General features: G+C 42.5%; 1 protein-coding gene across 4 annotated transcripts in view; it reads right to left on the bottom strand.

Moving 5' to 3' along the window:
• The window catches only part of Dnhd1 (dynein heavy chain domain 1), an 84070-nt gene that overhangs the window by 7039 nt on the left and 56363 nt on the right, over positions 1-20668 (bottom strand). For all 4 annotated transcript variants that reach the window (XM_008759815.4, XM_063279313.1, XM_039101123.2 and 1 more), the window contains 9 exons: positions 13970-14258; positions 7206-8814; positions 6824-7032; positions 6396-6600; positions 6218-6320; positions 2950-3099; positions 2535-2717; positions 1975-2406; positions 1355-1817 (listed from right to left, as the gene is read on the bottom strand). In XM_008759815.4, coding sequence (XP_008758037.1) covers positions 1355-1817; positions 1975-2406; positions 2535-2717; positions 2950-3099; positions 6218-6320; positions 6396-6600; positions 6824-7032; positions 7206-8814; positions 13970-14258 — 3643 coding nt within the window. The remainder of the gene's footprint in view (positions 1-1354; positions 1818-1974; positions 2407-2534; positions 2718-2949; positions 3100-6217; positions 6321-6395; positions 6601-6823; positions 7033-7205; positions 8815-13969; positions 14259-20668) is intronic.

Here is a 20668-nt window from a genome sequence, read left to right as displayed (position 1 = left end):
GGGAGAAATACTAGAGGGCAAAGGTTAAAGGCCAAGGATGTCGCTTGGTGGTACTATGCTTTCCTAGCTTATGCAATCCCCAGCACTTGAAAAAAAATCACAGGGACAAAAATTCTGCCCAACAGTTCTGAAAAATCTTTTGCTTTCCTGACAGAAGAGATGCAAATTGCCAGAAGTAACTTTGACATGATACCTGGGTGGTGGAAATCCTGAAACTATGATGTATGGATTAATTTCTTAGATGACCATAGCAACTTTCCATAAACTTAGTGCCTTAAACTAATATTCTCTCAAGAGTTGTGGAGACCAGAAGTCCGAAATCAGTGTGCCAGCAAAGCAGTCTTCCCTCCAAAGGCTCTAAAGGGCAATCTATCTTTGTCTCTTATGTCCCCTGGTGAGTGGAATATTAAGTATTCCTTGGTTTGTAGCTCTGTAACTTCCTTCATATTATCACCCCAACTGTATATCTAAGTCCTCTATCTCTTAAAAGATGACTGTCATGGGACTTAGGGCTCACTTGTACAAGGAACAAAATGATCTTATTTCAAGGTCCTGAAGTTCATTATTTCTATAAAGACCCTAGGTCCATAGAGGGCTATAATTTCCCTCTCATCTATTCAATTGACCAACCTCTCCTTTTACAACTGTATTCATTCCTGTCTCCTAGGAAATGTTCCTGCCAATACTCTATTCAGATAGGTCTCTGATTGAAACCTAGCCAAATCATTCCCCTCTGTATTGTTCCGCTCCCCTCAGGTAACCTCTGTCTGCCCTTTCACATTGCCCCCTACCTCACCCCTACTCATGCTTTGGTCATTTGTCTACGCCAGAAGTTGCAGGAGCAAGCCAAGACTGTGTTTGGAGATGTCCTCTTGTGCTCTGCTGCCATCATCTATCTGGGTCCCTTCCTACCACAGCAGCACCAAGAACTGCTGGAAAAGTGGCTATGTCTGTGTCAGGGCTTTGAGGAAGCCCTGGGCCTAGAGGGTGTGACACAGGCGCAGGCAAATGAAAATATCTTTCAAGAATTTCTCAATATTGCATGAATTTGGGTAATACTACCACAAATTGTAAGCTTTAGTTGTAAGCAAGATTTCCTATGGTGTTGGGTAGGCTAAAGAAGTAGAAGATCATGGCTTGGTCAGCCATGTAGATTTAGGGTCATTTTAACATGAGCTAAAACCAACCACAAAAAACTGGTAAATGAGACCATTTATTAATATAGTTTAAGCTAGTAAAATAATACAGTTTAGTCACCAAAAGGCAGTACCTCTACCATGGAAGGGCAGACCACAAGAAACTGAGTGTTGGGGCTCAGATTTCCAAGAAAGATAATGCCATTATCCATGCCTACCTCTGCTCTCTTTGGGAGGTTGTTCCAACCACTTGTTCTGCTTTGGAGGTAGTGGGTTCAACCAGATGATGGCCTGATTGCTAGGATCAAGCAGCAGAGGCCAACGGGAACTACTGAAGTGGATGTGGCTTCGCAGCAGCAGGCCTAATAGGCGGGCTGACTTAGCTTGGGGCTTCAGGTCTCGATCCCACTGGTGCTGTTCAGATCCACAGCTCAGCAAGGTTAAAATCCTGAAGGGAGTGCGTGTGGGCAGCAGAGGGTTCTTTGATACCCTAACAGATTTCTGCCTCAGTGCCTGTGCCACATCATCTGGGTCCAGGGCTTCCTCAAAGCCCTGACACAGAGATAGCCACTTTTCCAGCAGTTCTTGGCGACGCTGTGGTGGGAAGGGACCCAGATAGACGATGGCAGCAGAGCACAAGAGGGCATCTCCAAACACAGTCTTGGCTTGCTCCTGCAACTTCTGGCATGGACAAGTGAGCAACGCATAAGTAGGAGTAAGGCAGAGGGTATGTGGAAGGACAGACAGAGTTTACCTGAGGGGAGTGGGACAATACAGAGGGGAAGAGAGGTATGAAATTAATTGGGAGAGAGACATATGGGACATACGGGTTCATTACCTGGAGCTGTGTCGTCCACATGTGCATGGGTGTGAGCAGTGCAGACTTCATGGGCCATCTGTGAAAGTGCCCACATTGTGCCTGATTGAGGGTCTCCACAACGTGGTTATGACTGAGTTGGGCATCTTCTAGCTTTTTAGTCAAAAATTGAGTTTGCTGTAGCAGATCATGGGCCTGAAACTGGAACTGGCCAAGGCGGGCCTGCTCCCGAGCCAGTGTTGCATCTACCTGCCGCAACAGCAGGCCAGTGGGCAATCCTCGGCGTTGTGCCAGCCCGTAGCGCAGGACTGCCCGGAGCCAGACTGCCAGGTTTGCTGCAGGGATGCTTACTGACCTCAAGGATGCATCACTCATACCTGGAGCCCTTAGAGCTTGGCTCAACTTGGCCAGCTCTGAGTCCATCAGCTTCTCCTTGGGGAAGAATACCAGCTCCTGGGAGGATGTGTGTTAAGGGGAGAGAAGATATGGGTGCTTTTGTCCTTGATTTAATAAGCTAATCCTGCCCAATTCTCTCTTTATGCCACCCACTCCTCTCCCTTTATGGTGCTAGTCTTCCCTACCTGATAAAAGTCTTCAGTACATAACAGCTGCTTGGCACTGGACCAGCCTGTCTCATGGTGGAACAGGTCACATAATGCGTCTGTCACCTTGACTACAGATTCTGGTGGGGCTCGGTAGCTCCTTATCTCCTCAAAGTCAGCCACCCGCAGCTGGCTCAAAGGACCTACGAATGCCTTGCCCATCTAAATGAGAACAGATACATTGCTGCAGAGACCCTGTGATGTTCTGCCCATTTCAGGATGTTTCCAAGAGAACTCACCTCTTAAGGATCCTCATGAAGGTCCATTCCCAAGCCACCCTATCACCTTGACCTCCCTGATGGAGCCTTGACTTTTAGTCATACCATTTTGTCCTCTGGGTATCCTATGAGTGGTTGTCCTCTCCCCAGCAGGCCAGGTAGCGGGAGGAACCTACCTGCTCCAGGAAAGCCTCCTGTTGAGCCTTTAGGGCATCATGCTGCCTGGTCAGATTCTCAATGAGGCTCTCCAGGTGTTGGCATTCTGCCATCTTCTGCTTGTACAGGATCTTACATTGTTCAAGTTGGCCTTGATACATACCGACATTCTGCGAACAGAGGTCCAGATCTTTCAGCTCCATTCCCTGGGCTATCTGAGACTACCCCCACACAGAGAAAGCATGTGTACACAATCAGATGACCAAATCAAACTGTCAGTAGGCCACAGATGGAACTTTTCTGAGTCTGTGACTTTCACATCTGGTAGCAGAGCCCTAAGTGAGGATTGCTTTTCTTGCAGTTTTGTTGCCAAAAAAGTAACTCCAAAGCTTGTATAGCTATTCTGCTACATCTCTTATCTTTCCAACTCCTTAGCAGCACAAGACTTAAAAAGCAGTCCTTCTCTCTGGGAGCTTCATGACATAGGATCTCTCCATCTCTTCTTTTGCCACCCTCTAAACTACTTCCTTAATAAAAAGTTTTCAGGCTCCCATTTCTTCTCATCCTACACTTCTGCATATACTCTCATCTTATGGCTTTGACTGGATGTACTGTGTAGTGTTTTACTGTATTATTATTCTAAAAACTCAAATCTTCTCTCTCTCTCTCTCTCTCTCTCTCTCCCTCCCTCCCTCCCTCCCTCCCTCCCTTTCTGTCCCCTCCCCCTCCCCACATTTCTTCCCATCCTATACTATGTATTCATCTACTTCAGCTTCTTATAAGCCCCTCCAACTCTATATGTCCCCTAAATGAATATGTTCATGTCTTCTGAGCTTAGTCCTGTCCTTTTTCCCAAAGAACTTTGGTAGAATACACTCAGATTAGTCATCTTGTTGCTACCCTTTGCTTTATTTCCTCAACACTAGCTCATTTTATAGAACTTTCCATTATACCTCCTGAATGTTCTTTATCCTAATTCCCATTCCCTTTGTCTGCTGGATCTCTCTCTTGAGCCATACTCCTTTTCTAATTGGTGCCTTGGTTTCACTTCTCATTTACCTTCTTCCAGCCATTCATCACACTGCAGCCTAGGTGGTTTTCTTAACTGAATCTCATTGTCTTTGTGTCTTAACAGTTGCCTTTGTGGCTACTCATCTCTCCAGGTTCCTTGTTTTTTTGTTTGTTTGTTTATTTGTTTGTTTACTTTTTGTTTTTTTTTTTCCTTAAGCACTATAGTCTTCAGCCATTCCCATCTTTGGCTTCCTCCAGTGTGCTGCCTGTCCTCTAGTCTCCGTGCCTTCACTCAGACTGGTGCACCAACTCGGACACTCCCCCCCTCCACCCTCCTGTATGCATGCCCAAATCTTACCTCAGGGAACAACTTCAGTGTACTTCATATTTTATTGTATTACAGTTTATAAGAATATTTTCAAACAGCCACCTAATTCTATACATCTCATACTGAGACCTCTTCTTCTCTCCTTCCCCTTGCCACCCACTTCCTTTCTCCCCTTTCCTCTCCTCTCTGAAAAAGATTTCTTCGTATATTTTAAAAAACTCTAGATATTCTTTGTCAAAATAAGAATAACTGAAATTGCATAGACAAGTCCCTTAACTTCTTTGGACCTCTGTTTTCTCATCAGTAAATCAGAATAGAGAGCTTCTTCCTGTGCAAGGAATGGATATATCATTTTTTCTACCCATAAGTTTACATGCAGATATAAACACAAATACAGACATCAACATTGAGGACCTTGGAAAAAGTTATAGAGTTCAATCAAGTTTGTTGGTGATTTTGATGAATAAATGAACTCATTGAATATCAGAAAGGAGAAACTGGAGGAGAGCAGAATGATTCCAGGGACTTGGCTTAGATGATTATGGGAATGGTAGTACCATTTTTGAGGCATGGGAAACACTGGAAGAATGCATTATTAGGACCATTGAGTGGATGGCCAAGGGATCTAATAGAATGGCCCCAGAGATATGAATGTCTCTTATCTATATTTGGAGCTTGCTGTATTATGTTGCAATATAAGGATAGATATTGATCAATCAGATCAATAATTCATGATATTAATTATTTTGAGAAATAATTAGAAATGTAGGACCCAAGGCAAGACAGTAGAATTTAGGATATAAGAGAAAGGAGACTCCTATTTACTTTGAACTTTCTAATACCCCCAGTCCCCATTTTTAAATTCATCTAAGTCTTGAGGTCTAATGTGTCCATCATCGGATGACTAGGATAGGAAGAGAACACCAGCATCTTGAGAACTCCATGGGCCACAATTTACATAGCACCTGATGGAAAACATGTAACATAAGGAGCTAGCATGGCTCATGTTGATATGAAGAGGTATGTGGATCTGCAAGACCTGAAAGCTTAGTAGAAAATTGAAGAGATTACCTAATTCAGATTGTGACACTGGTTCACTTCTCAGTAGCTGGCCCTGAGCCTTTTTCAACATCTTACACAAAAGAAACTAAAACAAAATGTTATTTCAAAAGCCATTATATTAAAAATTAAAATTCACTATTTTGTGCAAATAACCTCAATGGAGTATTTGGCTGGTGAAGGTATAACAGCTCCCACCCACTATTTTTAGCAAGATATAAGAGGTTTATTTATTCAAAAGTGTTGGCTCTGCATTAAAGAGCAAAAAGATTGGTTTTGGGGCCAGAATGGAACTGTATTTGGAGTAGCAGTCAAATAGAAACAGGGAGCTTATGAGCAAATGTTAGAAGTGGAGGAAGGAGAGGGCTAAGGGAAGACAGCTAGCAGCAGAGGCTAACTAAAGAGATCCAGGACATTGATGTCTAGCACACCATTTAAATACAATTCTGTTACTTTGCTATATGTCCCTCTGTTGCCATATTCATCCACATTTTTCATTGTTCAGCACAGTCTTATACATTTGGTGTTTTGGGGGTGGGGGGTTGCGAGAAAGATACAAAACAAAGTGGTACACTAGGAAAACAGATGGCTGTCATGAGTTCCATTGAAGAGGATAAGAAATCCAGGAATCTTGGGGACATACCAAACTGAGTCAAGGCACTAAAGGCATCCAGGGACAGACACTTGAGATTTTTGAGTTACAAAAGTCAATTTAGTCTGAGCTATATCATGGGAAACTTTGGGCCCTAGGCTCTAATATGAGAGGCAGCAGGGATTAAAGAGATCCTCCAAGAAAAAGAAGACTCTAAAAAACCGAGAATTCCCCAGGCCCTCTTTTGTCCTCTTGCTTTGATATAACTATGTAAATCTCACAATCTTCTTCCTCTTACTTTGTAGGAGCCTTTTAGCTGCTTTTCCAAGTCAGTGAGCATGCTGGTTTGGGTACTGTGCCTCTCAACCAGCAGCCTCAGCGTCTTCAGGGCCGATTGGATGCTAGAAACAAAATAGACCTCTTGAGTGGACTCAAGAGAGGAGAAGGAAGTGAACTGCAGGGATGGGGTCACTTACCGCCTGGCCCTCATCCTCATCTGCAGGACCATCTGCTGCTGCTGCTGCAGGAACATATCCAAGAAGTCCTGGAAGGTCCTGGGGGTGACAAGTGGCAGTGCAGGACACATGTGTTGATGGTAATAGGCAGATGAACCATGAATGCGAGCCATGATGTTGGCCACATTGGGAATTAGGATCTTGAAATCTGGGCACTTCAAGGAGCCTGCAATGGATATAGTTTTGGTCTGGTCTTGTAGGATTGAGTGGGAATGAGAAAGGAAAAGGATCTTCTCCCAGTTCAGGAAGAAAGGTAGAAAATATCAGTCAGAAAACAAGGAGAGTGAGAAGAGTGAGATATCAGATCAAGACGATGAGAGAGACACCCTGGGCAGGAACTCTACTGGTCAGTTGGGATGAGTGGTGAGAACAAATGAAAAGTGGCTTACCATCATCAAGAGGTAGACTCTGATCATTCTCCAGACGGAACTGGGCAACCCTGACCAGAGAAGCTTGGTCCCAGGGTTCATAGCGGTCAACACTGGCAATGGTCAGTTGAAGGAGACTCAGGAAAAGGGTAGAGGGCAGCTGCTTTTGGACTTGGTCATCTTCCATTAGGAAGAACATGTGGAGGTTGCTACACACTTGCTGGTAGAACCTGGAAGTCAAGGAGGATTCAACTGTCATCATCCTCTAGACCTGTTTACACACCCAGACACCTGTTCCAATCGTGATCCTTAAACCCTCATGCAAGCCTATAGCCTTTTCTCTTGTCTTTTTGATCAAGAAAGAGTAAAAGCAGAACTGACTTGGAGGGGTTCTGGGCCTTACCTATTCAGTACTGTGTCCTTCTTAATGCTGTATTTGTTCACAAGGTTTTCCTTGGGGAGATGCTCCTCGATGTTATCCAGATCTGCTTCTGTGTACTGGTCAGGGAAGCTACCTGAGGTTGCCAGGGCCAACAGCTGGCAAAAGGTAGCAACATTCACTTGATCAGGCACCAGAAGAGCCACTGACTGGTTTAATACGCCAGCATGCCAGCTGGCATCTCGGAGACACTGGAAAACAGCTTCCTCTGATTCAAATGGTAGATGAAAAAGGCGAGCCTGACAAATGTTAGAAGCCAGGATGATGGCTGTATTGCGCCCAGTACCCCGGAACTCTGAGAGTAATAGACCATGCTGCCGGGGCCTAGCTAGAACTCGGACCAGGCGAGCCACATGCTGGACCATCACATGGCACTGGGCAAAGTCAGAGTTCATCTTCAGCTGAACAGCTGAGGCAGCCAACTGCTTTTCCAGGTTTTCCCACTGCCGTTCCAGGTACAAGTTGGGACTCTCAAAGTTAGATCCCAGTGTAAGCTCCAGACTGAACACCAGGTCTGAGGGATTCTCCTGGGGATAGAACAATAGCACTGGTAGCAACAAAGGTAAACTTAAGTCTGTCTGTGGTGCTCTCTGCCACTTGCGCTTGTGTGTCTCTGACTGGAGCTTACTGTTAGAATTCCTTATATCTTCCAACTGCTGAGCCACCTGACTTACATTTTCTGTGTTCTCCTTGTTTACTGACTTTATGGGCAATGGTGCTAGACCGCTCTCACTGAGGAACGACCCTGTGGTGGCCTGAAGGCCAAATGGATCCTCCTCTTCCTCTGATCCACTGTCACTGTTGCTTAAGATCTCCCAGTGGGCTATTTCTTCTTCAGATTCTACTTCAGGCACTTTCTCCTCCTCCACTTCCTCTTCCTCACAGACCCTGGCCAAGGACTCAGACCCTGGCACACTACAGAAGACCCTCTGAGCTACTTCTAGAAGCAGCTTAACACAATGAGAACGTTCCCTATCACTGTCCAGCCGGTCACAAAATGTTCTTTGTGCCTCATGCAACCAAAGACGCACCATGACACGCATAGACATCATGATAGTCAGGCGAGTTCCACGCAAGCCGGATACCCGGCGCAGATGCTCCTGGTGATGGAAAGAATCTACAAAACCTCGTGAACCCATTCTGGTAGGCAGCAGCTGCAGGCTTCCCAGAATATGGCTCACAGAATGTGGGGAAAAGCGGTAGTGTGGGTGGAGGGGTGACGGCATGAAGCAATTGCACACAGCCTCCCAAGCCTCTACGGAAGCCCTGACAAGGGCTCTTGCCAGAGTATGCTCCCGCTCCACAGAGGGGAAGCGCTCAAGCCAGGCTTGGATACTAGGTACGTGCCTACTCAACAGGGTGTCCTGGGTCATGCTGTTCAGGGCCAACACTGTGAAGAGTCGGTAGAGACGCGGGCAGAGTGGGCGCTCGGAGTAGCCTGGCACTGTAGCAGTGGCAAGAAAGTTGACTGTAGGCTGCAGAGTCTGTAATTCCAAGGTGTTGTGGGAATAGATGGTGCCTTCCATTGCCTGCCGCAGAGTCTCCAGCACTGGCTGGCAGCTCTTCTCTGGGTCTGTAAAAACATTCGACCAGCACTAAGGACATGTGCAAGTCTACATTAAAGTATCTCCTGTCTCTGCCACATAACCACTACCAGCACACAGAGTTCTAAAGGAATTCTGTGCACTTGATGTTTTGGCAATAGGTAACCTCTGAGTAAGTTGCTTTCTCCACACATTCCTAAAATAAAGTGATGTCTTCTCTCTCCTCCCTTAGATCCTACCTATGAATACTGTAATAAGATTTGTAAGTTGAGGTGGTTGGAAACTGGGTCAGATCACAATTAGAAAGTGCAAATCATCTCCATTAAAGAATGCACAGTCATGCAACACCTATACTTTGTTTCAGTCATAGTGGAACCTTCCATCCCAGGACCTGGGAGGTAGACACAGAAGGATGAAGGCCACCTTCGGCTACATAGTGGCTTCAGAGTCAGCCTGGGCTACCTCAAAAGGGGAACAGGGGGAGCAGGGAGTAGGAGTGCTAGCCAAGCAAGCCTAACAACTAGAATTCAATAAAATAATGCCAGGTGCATTTGTAATCCCAGCACACATACTACAAGATGGGAAGTAGAAACATTAGAATTGCTGGGAGTACTTAGCACAGCACTGGAGCAAGGGAACTCTTCCTGCTGCTTGGGAAGTGTGTGTGTGTGTGTGTGTGTGTGTGTGTGTGTGTGTGTGTGTGTGTTTGTGTGTGTGTGTGTGTGTGTGTGTTTGTATGAGAGAAAGAGAGAGAGAGATAACTAGTTCCTAGAAGTTGTTCTTTGATCTCTACATACATGCTGTGGTGCACTTATACATGAACATACACACATGAATAAATAAAATTTTAAGTGACTTTAAAAATGTAATTTACCAGAGAGAGGCAAGGAGAATAAGGAGGGAAATGGGAAGGGAGTCGAGAACAAAGCATAGAGATACATATGCATATGAATACATATGATACATATGAAAATAGCATATGAAACCCACTCCTTTGTATCCTGATATGAAAATACTGAGGGGGGGAAAAGGTGATTTTTAGCAAAACAAAATATACATGTTTAAATGAAGTGAGTACTGACAATGTAGACAGCTCTATAAGCCACCATTTTCATGCTATTTAGATTTCATTAGCCCTAAAAAGGTCCTCTGTGCCCCTCTTTATTGTCCCCTTCCACCACCATGTAGACATTATTCCTTGAACTGACTCTATCACTGTCAACTATGCCTCTTCTAGAGCTTTACAAATACAGACATAGAGCAGCTATTTGACCATATGTTTTCTTTCACTTAGCCTACATTTGCCACTCATACATGTTTTTGTTTATGAATAATTTGATATGTTATTGTACAATATTCTGAAATGTAAGTAAAGAAATATATCTAATAAAAAATAAAAAATAAATGTAAATAAATATCAAATAAAAGTCAAAAATAAAAAAAAGAAAATGACATAACTTATAGGTCCATTAACACAAGGAGGTTAGTTCCAGGCTTTGGCTGGTTTATCCATAACATTTGTGGGGGAGACATGTGTTTGATTTTGCTTAGACAAATACAAGAGAACAACTCTACTACAATTTTTTTTCTCTCCACTTTACTTCTACCTATATCCGACCCCACTAACAGCATTGTAGTATTTGTTCTAACTACCAGCTATCCTTTAAGGAAAACACAGAAGAAAATGACAGTCATTTATATGCAACCACATGGTCATTATATTTTTATGTTCTTCACTCTTGTCTGCACATCAAATTTCCACGTTATCACTGCCACTCTGCTGAACCAAGGCATTCAACATTTTTCCTTTTAAGATTTTTATTCATCTTATTCGTTTATGAGAACGTCATGTATGTGCAGGTTCTAGCAGAGACCAGAAGAGGGAGCCAGATCCCCTAGAGCTGGAGTTACAGGTGGTTGTGCTTCCATGGAGGTGCTGAGAATTGACTCAGGTCCTCTGAAAGAGCAGCTAATGCTCTTACCACTGAGCCATCTCTCAAGCACCTATGAATACTGTTTTATTTATTTTCTGTGTGTGAATGTTTGCTTGCATGTCTATGTGCACCACATGTGTGCCTGGTACTCACAGACATGAGATGTCAGGCCCTTTTCTGGAGTTACAGATAGCTGCCATGTAGGTGTTAGGAACCGAATCTGAATCCTTTGGAAAAGCAACAAGTGACTGTAACTGCTGAGCCATCTCTCCAGCCCCCTGAACACTTTAATAGTTGTTTTAAAGTATTTGGCTGCTAAATCTAACATGTATGTCATGCCAGAGTCAGTGTCTATTAAACTCTTCCTCTTCACTCTCTTCCTCCTCTTTCTGGCAGAGCCTTACTGTGTAGCCCAGGATGGCCTCATGATTTTATCTTCCTACCTCACCTTCCTGAAGGTTGCAATTACAGGCATGTGCCACCATGCCCAGCTCAATGCTGATGCTGTTTTTTTCTCCTCCTCCTCCTCTTCCTCCATCCTCTTCCTCCTCCTCTTCCTCCTCCTCTTCCCTCCTCTTCTTTCTCCTCTTCCTTCATCCTCTTCCTCCTCCTCTTCCCTCCTCTTCCTCCCTCTTCCTCCTCCTCTTCCTCTTCTTCCTCCTCCTCTTCCTCCCTCCTCTTCCTCCCTCCTCTTCCTCCTCCTCTTCCTCCTCCTCTTCCTCCTCCTCTTCCTCCTCCTCTTCCCTCCTCTTCCTCCCTCTTCTTCCTCCTCTTCCTCCTCCTCTTCCCTCCTCTTCTTCCTCCTCTTCCTCCATCCTCCTCTCCCTCCTCCCTCCTCTTCCTCCTCCTCTTCCTCCCTCCTCTTCCTCCTCCTCTTCCCTCCTCTTCCTCCCTCTTCTTCCTCCTCTTCCTCCTCCTCTTCCCTCCTCTTCTTCCTCCTCTTCCTCCATCCTCTTCTTCCTCTTCCCTCCTCTTCTTCCTCCTCCCTCTCCCTCCTCCTCCTATTCCTCCCTCCTCTTCTTCCTCCTCTTCCTCCTCCTTTTCCTCCCTCCTCTTCCTCCTCCTCCTTCCTGTTCTTCTTCCTCCTTTTCCTCCTCTTCCTCCTCCTTTTCCTCCTCTTCCTCCTCTTCTTCCTCTTCCCCTTCCTCTTCCTTCCTATGTAGTCATTCTTTAAATTTTGCAGGAAGCATTTTGGTTGGTAAGTGTCACCCAACGACACTATTTCACAGCAGCAACTCTAACATTCCTCTTTCTCTCTCTCTCTCTCTCTCTCTCTCTCTCTCTCTCTCTCTCTCTCTCTCATGTTGTTTGCAATCTTTTCAATCTTACTATGCCTGCCTTACTCCTTCCATTGTCTATAACATATATTTAAATTCAGCATAATGGCCAAAATATGGTTAAAAAGAATGATAGATTTAGAACAAAATAGAATTGGATTTTAATATTAATTCTGATACTTAGTAGCTAGGGTATTTCAGTCAAGTTATGAAATGCACCCGTGTTTTCTTCTTTGAGATTTATTTTATTATTGTGTGTGTGTCTGAGTGTGTGTCTCTATTTGTCTGTGTGTATTAGTATGGGTACCCCACAGAGGTCAAAAGAGGGCATCATTTTTTCCTGGAGTTGTAGTTACAGGTTTGCAAACTACCCAGTGTGGATGCTGAGAACTGAATCCAGGTCCTCTGAAAGAGCAGCAAGAGTTCTTAACCACTAAGCCAACTCTCTAGCTACCTAACATTCTCTATACCATTAACTTATTCCATTTTAAAGTCACAGTTTTACAAAAGTCTCCCCCTCCCCTCCATCTGAGGCTAGAGAGGTGGCACAGTGACTAAGAGCATTGGCTGCTATTCCAGAGGACCCAGGCTCTAGTTTTAACATTCACATAACAGCTCACAATAGTCTGTAACTCTAGTTCCAGGGGATCTGATGCTCTTTTCTAGCTTTTACAGGCAGCAGGCACACATGTGGTATATATACATACATTCAGAAAACTACTCAAACACATAAAAATAAATGCATATACATACATATTCTATGTTTTTATAAACATTAAGGATATCATAAAGCATGGAAGAGATAGTAAATTTTAGCACTCCATTTTTAATAGCATTAATACACCTGGTTCAAGTTTTCTACATACCACTACAGACTTTAATATATGATCTGACAAGCCACCCAGTACTTCAGTATTTATTGGGAAATATTTATTGGGAAAATGAATACAAATTTTTAGTTCTTTCTTCCAAAACGAACAAGGCAGATTCATGCCCTCATGTAACTCAGAATGTGACAAAAAGACAAATGTGCATATAACCATAAAATCAGGCTGTTATCTATACACAGATTAGTATGGATATCTAACCCAGCCTGGGGGCTTAGGCTTCTAGGGATGCTACTGTCTTGATGATTTAGGAAGAATACTTAGGATTTTTGCCAGATGAGCTAAAGCAAGGGAGCAGAGGGCAGCATCTTCAGGGCTGCTTGAGTCTGGTGAGAGCAGAGTGTAGAAACACAGAGAATGCCTGGTCACAACAGGCTTCACACACCATATGTCAGTGCTCAAGGCATTATCTACCACTAAACCAATAAGCCTGCCCAATGGTATTTAGGAGATATAATTGACATACATTGGAGTGGACATTAATCAAAGAGGAAGAGACGTCAACAAGAGTCCTGTCATGGGGGCCAGCAGGATGACTTAGTGGGTAAGGACACTTAGGACCAAGCCTGGTAACATGAGTTCAATCACTACTTCAACCCCCATGGAAAGGAGGACTCCCTCAAGTTTCTCCTCTCACATCCACACATGGAATATTGGCATGCCCTGCCTCATGCACATACATATACAGTAAATGTTTTTAAAACTTTTTAAAGGTTATTATAGCTTAACTAACCAGTTGGATGGTGAGATATGTTATTTAGAAACACAGGAGCAATTTGGGAGGGCATGATGAGGCCAGGACAGGACATGAGGAGTCAATGAGCTCTCACGAAAGAGATGTACAATAGGTACTTGGATAAATAGGTCTGCATTTAAGAAATATGTCTGATTTAGAGATAAAAATTATCAGTCCAGGCAAAGAGATTGTGGGTGAAGCTTTGAGAGAACATGTACAATTAGATAATAATTTGATTTCTTTGGCATTATTTTGATCTGCAGGCATATGTTTGAATCAATGAATACTGCCATGGATTTAAGTATGAGATGACAGAAGTTTTCCCTTCATTTCCCCTCCCAGCTCCTTACCAAAAGCAGCCAGGTGCAAATCTTCCATCAGGAAAAGGATAGAGCCTTTGGAGTCCTGATGAGGCCCAACAAATGAGCCAGCTTGTGTTTGGCCATGGACTGCTCTGCTCAGCAGGTTACGAAGGTGAGCAGAATTTAAGGCAGGGTTAATGGGTCTGTGAATGGTAGGGTGATTTGGCTCCACCAGCACCTCCACAAAAGCTGACTTCCCTGTTGCTATCTCTCCAGCAAGCAGTACTGGCTGTCCATTTGACAGAAGTAGGTCCACCACATACAAAAGCTGTTCCACCTGCAGGCAAGGAAACAGGCTTAGTATGACAGTTCCAGATAGGACAACAATCAAGCCAAAACTTAGGTCTAGGGAACTTCTCTATAAAGCCATAATTAAAGAACAAGTAGTCTCCATCTGTGCACCATGGAGTTAACCTTGTGGCACAGCTCTCTGGAACCAAATCCCACCTGGAGAGAGCTGGTCTCCAAAGTGTGCTAATACACCTAAGATCACAGGATCCACTCAGAGACAGCAAGACCAACTAACACTAGAGATAACAAAATGGCAAGAGGCAAGCACAAGAAGGTAAGCAACAGAAACTAAGTCTATTTGGCATCATCAGAACCCAGTTCTCCCACCACATAAAGTCCAAGATACCCCAACACACCAGAAAAGCAAGATTTGGGATTTAAATTCAAATCTCATGGTGATGTTATAGGACTTAAAGAATAACATAAATAACACTCATAAAGAAATACAGTACAACACAGGTAAAAAGATAAAGGACTTGAGCAAAACCACCCAGGATCTAAAAATGGAAAAAGAAACAAAGAAATCATAAAGGGAGACAGACCTGGAGGTAGAAAACATAGGAAAGAGATCAGGAGTAATAGACTCAAGCATCACCAACAGAATACAAGAGATAGAAGAGAGAATCTCAGGGGGAGAAGATACCATAGAAAACATTGACATAACTGTCAAAGACAATGTAAAATTCAATAAGCTCCTAACCCAAAACATCCAGGAAATCCAGGATATAATGAGAAGATCAAACCTAAGGATAGTAGGTGTAGAAGAGAGCAAAGACTTCCAAATTAAAGGGCCAGTAAATACCTTCAACAAAATTATAAAAGAAAACATTCCTAACCTAAAGAAAGATATGTCCATAAACATACAAGAATCCTAAAGAACTCCAAATAGATTGGACCAGAAAAGAAATTCTTCCCATCACATAATAGTCAAAACTACCAAACACACAAAACTAAGAAAGAATATTAAAAGCAGTAAGGGAAAAAGGTCAAGTAACATATAAAGGCAGAACTATTGGAATTACACCATACTTGTCAAAAGAGACTATGAAAGCCAGAAGATCCTGGGCAGATATCATACAGACACTAAGAGAACACAAATGCCAGCACAAGCTACTATATCCAAAAAATTCTTAATTAACATAGATGGAGAAACCAAGATACTCCATGACAAAACCAAATTTTACACAGTATCTTTCAACAAATCCAGCTCTAAAAAGGATAATAGATGGAAAACTCCAACACAAGGAGGGAAAGTACACCCTAGGAAAAGCAAGAAAATAATCTTGCAATGAACCCAAAAGAAGAAAGACACATAAACATAATTCACCTCTAACAACAAAAATAACAGGAAACAACAATCACTATTCCTAAATATCTCTTAACATCAATAGACTCAATTCCTCAATAAAAAGGGATAGACTAATAGACTGGATACATAAAGAGGACCCAGAATTTTGCTGCATACAGGAAACACATCTCAGTGACAAAGACAGACACTACCTCAGAATAAAAGGCTGGGAAATTTTTTTCCAAGCAAATGGTCCCAAGAAACAAACTGGAGTAGCCATTCAAATATCGAATAAAATCAACTTTCAATCAAAAGTAATCAAAAAAATAAGAACACTTCATATTCATCAAAGGAAAAATCCACCAAGATGAACTCCCAATCCTGAATATCTTATGCTCCAAATGCAAGGGCACCTACATTCATAAAAGGAAACTTACTAAAGCTCAAAGCACACATTGCACCTCACACAATAATAGTGAGAGACTTCAACACCCCACTGTCATGAATGGACAGATCGTGGAAACAGAAACTAAACAGAGACAGAGAAACTAACAGAAATTATAAACCAAATGGACTTAGCAGATATTTATAGAACATTTCATCATAAAACAAAAGAATATACCTTCTCAGCACCTCATGGACCTTCTTCAAAACTGACCATATACTCTTTCATAAAACAGGCCTCAGCAGATACAAGGACATAGAAATAATCCCAGGCTTCCTGTCAGATCATCATGGACTAAGGCTGATCTTCAATAACAAAAACAGAAAGCCCACATGCACATGGAAACTGAACAATGCTCTACTCAATGAAATAAATGCCAAGAAAGAAATTAAAGACATTTTAGAGTTTAATGAAAATTAAGGCACAACATACACAAAGTTATGGGACACAGTGAAGGCACTGCTAAGAGGAAATCATAGCTCTGAGTGCCTGCAAAAAGAAACTGGAGAAAGCATACATTAGCAGCTTGACAGCACACCTGAAAGCTCTAGAACAAAAAGAAGCAAATACACCCAAGAGGAGTAGACAGCAGGAAATAATCAAATTCAGGGCTGAAATCAATCAAGTAGATACAAAAAGAGCTAAACAAAGAATCAAATAACCAGGAGCTAGTTCCTTGAGAAAATCAACAAGATAAATAAACCCTTAGCCAGACTAACCAAAGGGCATATAGTATCCAAATTAAGCAAAATCAGAAATAAAAAGGGAAACATAAAGCAGAAACTGAGAAAATTCAAAAAAATTATTGGATCCGACTACAAAAGCATATATTCAACAAACTGGAAAATCTGGAGGAAGTGGTCAAATTTCTAGACAGATACTGGGTAGCAAAGTTAAATCAGGATCAGATAAACCATCTAAACAGTCCCATAACCCCTAAAGAAATAAAAGAAGTCATTAAAAATCTCCCAACCAAAAAAAAAAAAAAAAGCCCAGGACCAGATGGGTTTACTGCAGAATTCTATCAGACCTTCAAAGAAGGCCTAATACCAATACTCTTCAGACTATTCCACAAAATAGAAACAGAAAGAGCACTACCAAATTCCTTCTATGAAGCTTATACCTAAACCACACAAAGACCCAACAAGAAAGAGAACTTCAGGCCAATTTCCCTTATGAATATCGATGCAAAAATACTCAATAAAATTCTGGCAAACCATTTTACCAAAAGCGATCTACAGATTCAATGCAATCCCCATCAAAATACCAATCCAATTCTTCAAAGAGTTAGACAGAACAATTTGCAAATTCATCTGGAATAACAAAAAACCCAGGATAGCTAAAACTATCCTCAACAATAAAAGGACTTCAGGGGGAATCACTATCCCTGAACTCAAGCAGTATTACAGAGCAATAGTGATAAAAACTGCATGGTATTGGTACAGAGGCAGACAGATAGACCAATGGAACAGAATTGAAGACCCAGAAATGAACCCACACACCTATGGTCACTTGATTTTTGACAAAGGAGCCAAAACCATCAAATGGAAAAAAGATAGCATTTTCAGCAAATGGTGTTGGTTCAACTGGAGGTCAACATGTAGAAGAATGCAGATCGATCCATGCTTATCACCCTGTACAAAGCTTAAGTCCAAGTGGATTAAGGACCTCCACATCAAACCAGATACACTCAAACTAATAGAAGAAAAACTAGGGCAGCATCTCGAACACATGGGCACTGGAAAAAATTTCCTAAACAAAACACCAATGGCTTATGCTCTAAGATCAAGAATCGACAAATGGGATCTCATAAAACTGCAAAGCTTCTGTAAGGCAAAGGACACAGTGGTTAGGACAAAAAGGCAACCAACAGATTGGGAAAAGATCTTTACCAATCCTACAACAGATAGAGGCCTTATATCCAAAATATACAAAGAATTCAAGAAGTTAGACCGCAGGGAGTCAAATAACCCTATTAAAAAATGGGGTTCAGAACTAAACAAAGAATTCACAGCTGAGGAATGCCGAATGGCTGCGAAACACCTAAAGAAATGTTCAACATCTTTAGTCATAAGGGAAATGCAAATCAAAACAACCCTGAGATTTCACCTCACACCAGTGAGAATGGCTAAGATCAAAAACTCAGGGGACAGCAAATGCTGTCGAGGATGTGGAGAAAGAGGAACACTCCTCCATTGTTGGTGGGATTGCAGACTGGTACAACCATTCTGGAAATCAGTCTGGAGGTTCCTCAGAAAATTGGACATTGAACTGCCTGAGGATCCAGCTATACCTCTCTTGGGTATATACCCAAAAGATGCCCCAACATATAAAAAAGACACGTGCTCCACTATGTTCATCGCAGCCTTATTTATAATAGCCAGAAGCTGGAAAGAACCCAGATGCCCTTCAACAGAGGAATGGATACAGAAAATGTGGTACATCTACACAATGGAATATTACTCAGCTATCAAAGACAACGACTTTATGAAATTCGTAGGCAAATGGTTGGAACTGGAAAATATCATCCTGAGTGAGGTAACCCAATCACAGAAAAACACACATGGTATGCACTCATTGATAAGTGGCTATTAGCCCAAATGCTTGAATTACCCTAGATGCCTAGAACAAATGAAACTCAAGACGGATGATCAAAATGTGAATGCTTCACTCCTTCTTTAAAAGGGGAACAAGAATACCCTTGGCAGGGAAGAGAGAGGCAAAGATTAAAACAGAGACTGAAGGAACACCCATTCAGAGCCTGCCCCACATGTGGCCCATACATATACAGCCATCCAATTAGACAAGATGGATGAAGCAAAGAAGTGCAGAGTGACAGGAGCCGGATGTAGATCGCTCCTGAGAGACACAGCCAGAATACAGCAAATACAGAGGTGAATGCCAGCAGCAAACCACTGAACTGAGAACGGGATCCCCGTTGAAGGAATCAGAGAAAGAACTGGAAAAGCTTGAAGGGGCTCGAGACCCCTTATGGACAATAATGCCAAGCAACCAGAGCTTCCAGGGACTAAGCCACTACCTAAAGACTATACATGGACTGACCCTGGACTCTGACCTCATAGGTAGCAATGAATATCCTAGTAAGAGCACCAGTGGAAGGGGAAGCCCTGGGTCCTGCTAAGACTGAACCCCCAGTGAACTAGACTGTTGGGGGGAGGGCGGCAATGGGGGGAGGGTTGGGAGGGGGACACCCATAAGGAAGGGGAGGGGGGAGGGGGATGTTTGCCCGGAAACCGGGAAAGGGAATAACACTCGAAATGTATATAAGAAATACTCAAGTTAATAAAAATAAATAAATTCTGGCAAACCAAATCCAAGAGCACATCAAAATGATCATCCATCACAATCAAATAGGCTTCATCCCAGGGATGCAGGGATGGTTCAATATACAGAAATTCATAAACATAATCCACTATGTAAACAAATTCAAAGGAGAAAAACCACATGATGATGTCATTAGATGCTGAGAAAGCATGTGACAAAATTCAACGCCAGCCAATTCATGATAAAAGTCTTGGAAAGATCAGGAATTCAAGGCCCATATCTAAACATAATAAAAACAGTATTCAGCAAACCAGGAGCCAACATCGAACTAAATGGAGAGAAACTTAAAGCAAACCCACTGAAATGAGGCACTAGACAGAGCTGCTCACTCTCTCCCTACTTCTTCAATATAGTACTTAAAATCCTAGCCAGAGCAATCAGACAACAAAAGGAGGTCAAAGGGATACAAACTGGAAAGGAAGAAGTCAAAATATCACTATTTGCAGATGATCTGATAGTATACCTAAGTGACCCCAAAAGTTCCACCAGAGAACTCCTAAACCTGATAAACAACTTCAGAAAGTGACTGGGTGACTGGGTAGAAAATTAACTCAAACAATTCAGTAGCCTTTCTCTACTCAAAGGATAAACAGGCTGAGAAAGAAATTAGGAAAATGACACGCTTCACAATAGTCACAAATAACATAAAGTACCTCGGCGTAACTCAAACCAAGCAAGTGAAAGACCTGTATGACAAGATCTTCAATTCTCTGAAGAAAGAAACTGAAGAAGATCTCAGAAGATAGAAAGACCTCCCTTGCTCATGGATTGGCAGGATTAATAGAGCAAAAATTGCCAGTTTGCCAAAAACAATCTACAGATTCTATGCAATCCCCATCAAAATTCCAACTCAATTCTTCATAGAGTTAGAAAGGACAATTTTCAAATTCCTTTGGAATAACAAAAAGCAAAAACTTTTCTCAACAATAAAAGAACTTCTGGGGGAATCATCATCCCTGACCTCAAGCTGTATTACAGAGTAATAGTGATAAAAACTGTAGATATTGGTTCAGAGACAGGCAGGTAGGTCAATGGAATAGAATTGAAGACCCAAAAATGAACCCACACACCTATGGTCCCTTGATCTTTGACAAAGGAGCTAAAACCATCCAGTAGAAAAAAAATAGCACTTTCAACAAATGGTGCTGGTTCAACTGGAGGTCAGCATGTAGAAGAATGGAGATTGATCCCTAATTATCACCCTGTACAAAGCTCAAGTCCAATTGGATCAAGAACCTTCACATAAAAGCAGACACACTCAAACTAATAGAAGAGAAAATGGGGAAGTTCCTCGAACACATGGACACAGGGGAATATT

This window comes from Rattus norvegicus, chromosome 1 (assembly GCF_036323735.1).
Source record: "Rattus norvegicus strain BN/NHsdMcwi chromosome 1, GRCr8, whole genome shotgun sequence".
Classification (NCBI taxonomy): domain Eukaryota; kingdom Metazoa; phylum Chordata; class Mammalia; order Rodentia; family Muridae; genus Rattus; species Rattus norvegicus.
This window is presented reverse-complemented; position numbering and strand designations above follow the sequence as displayed.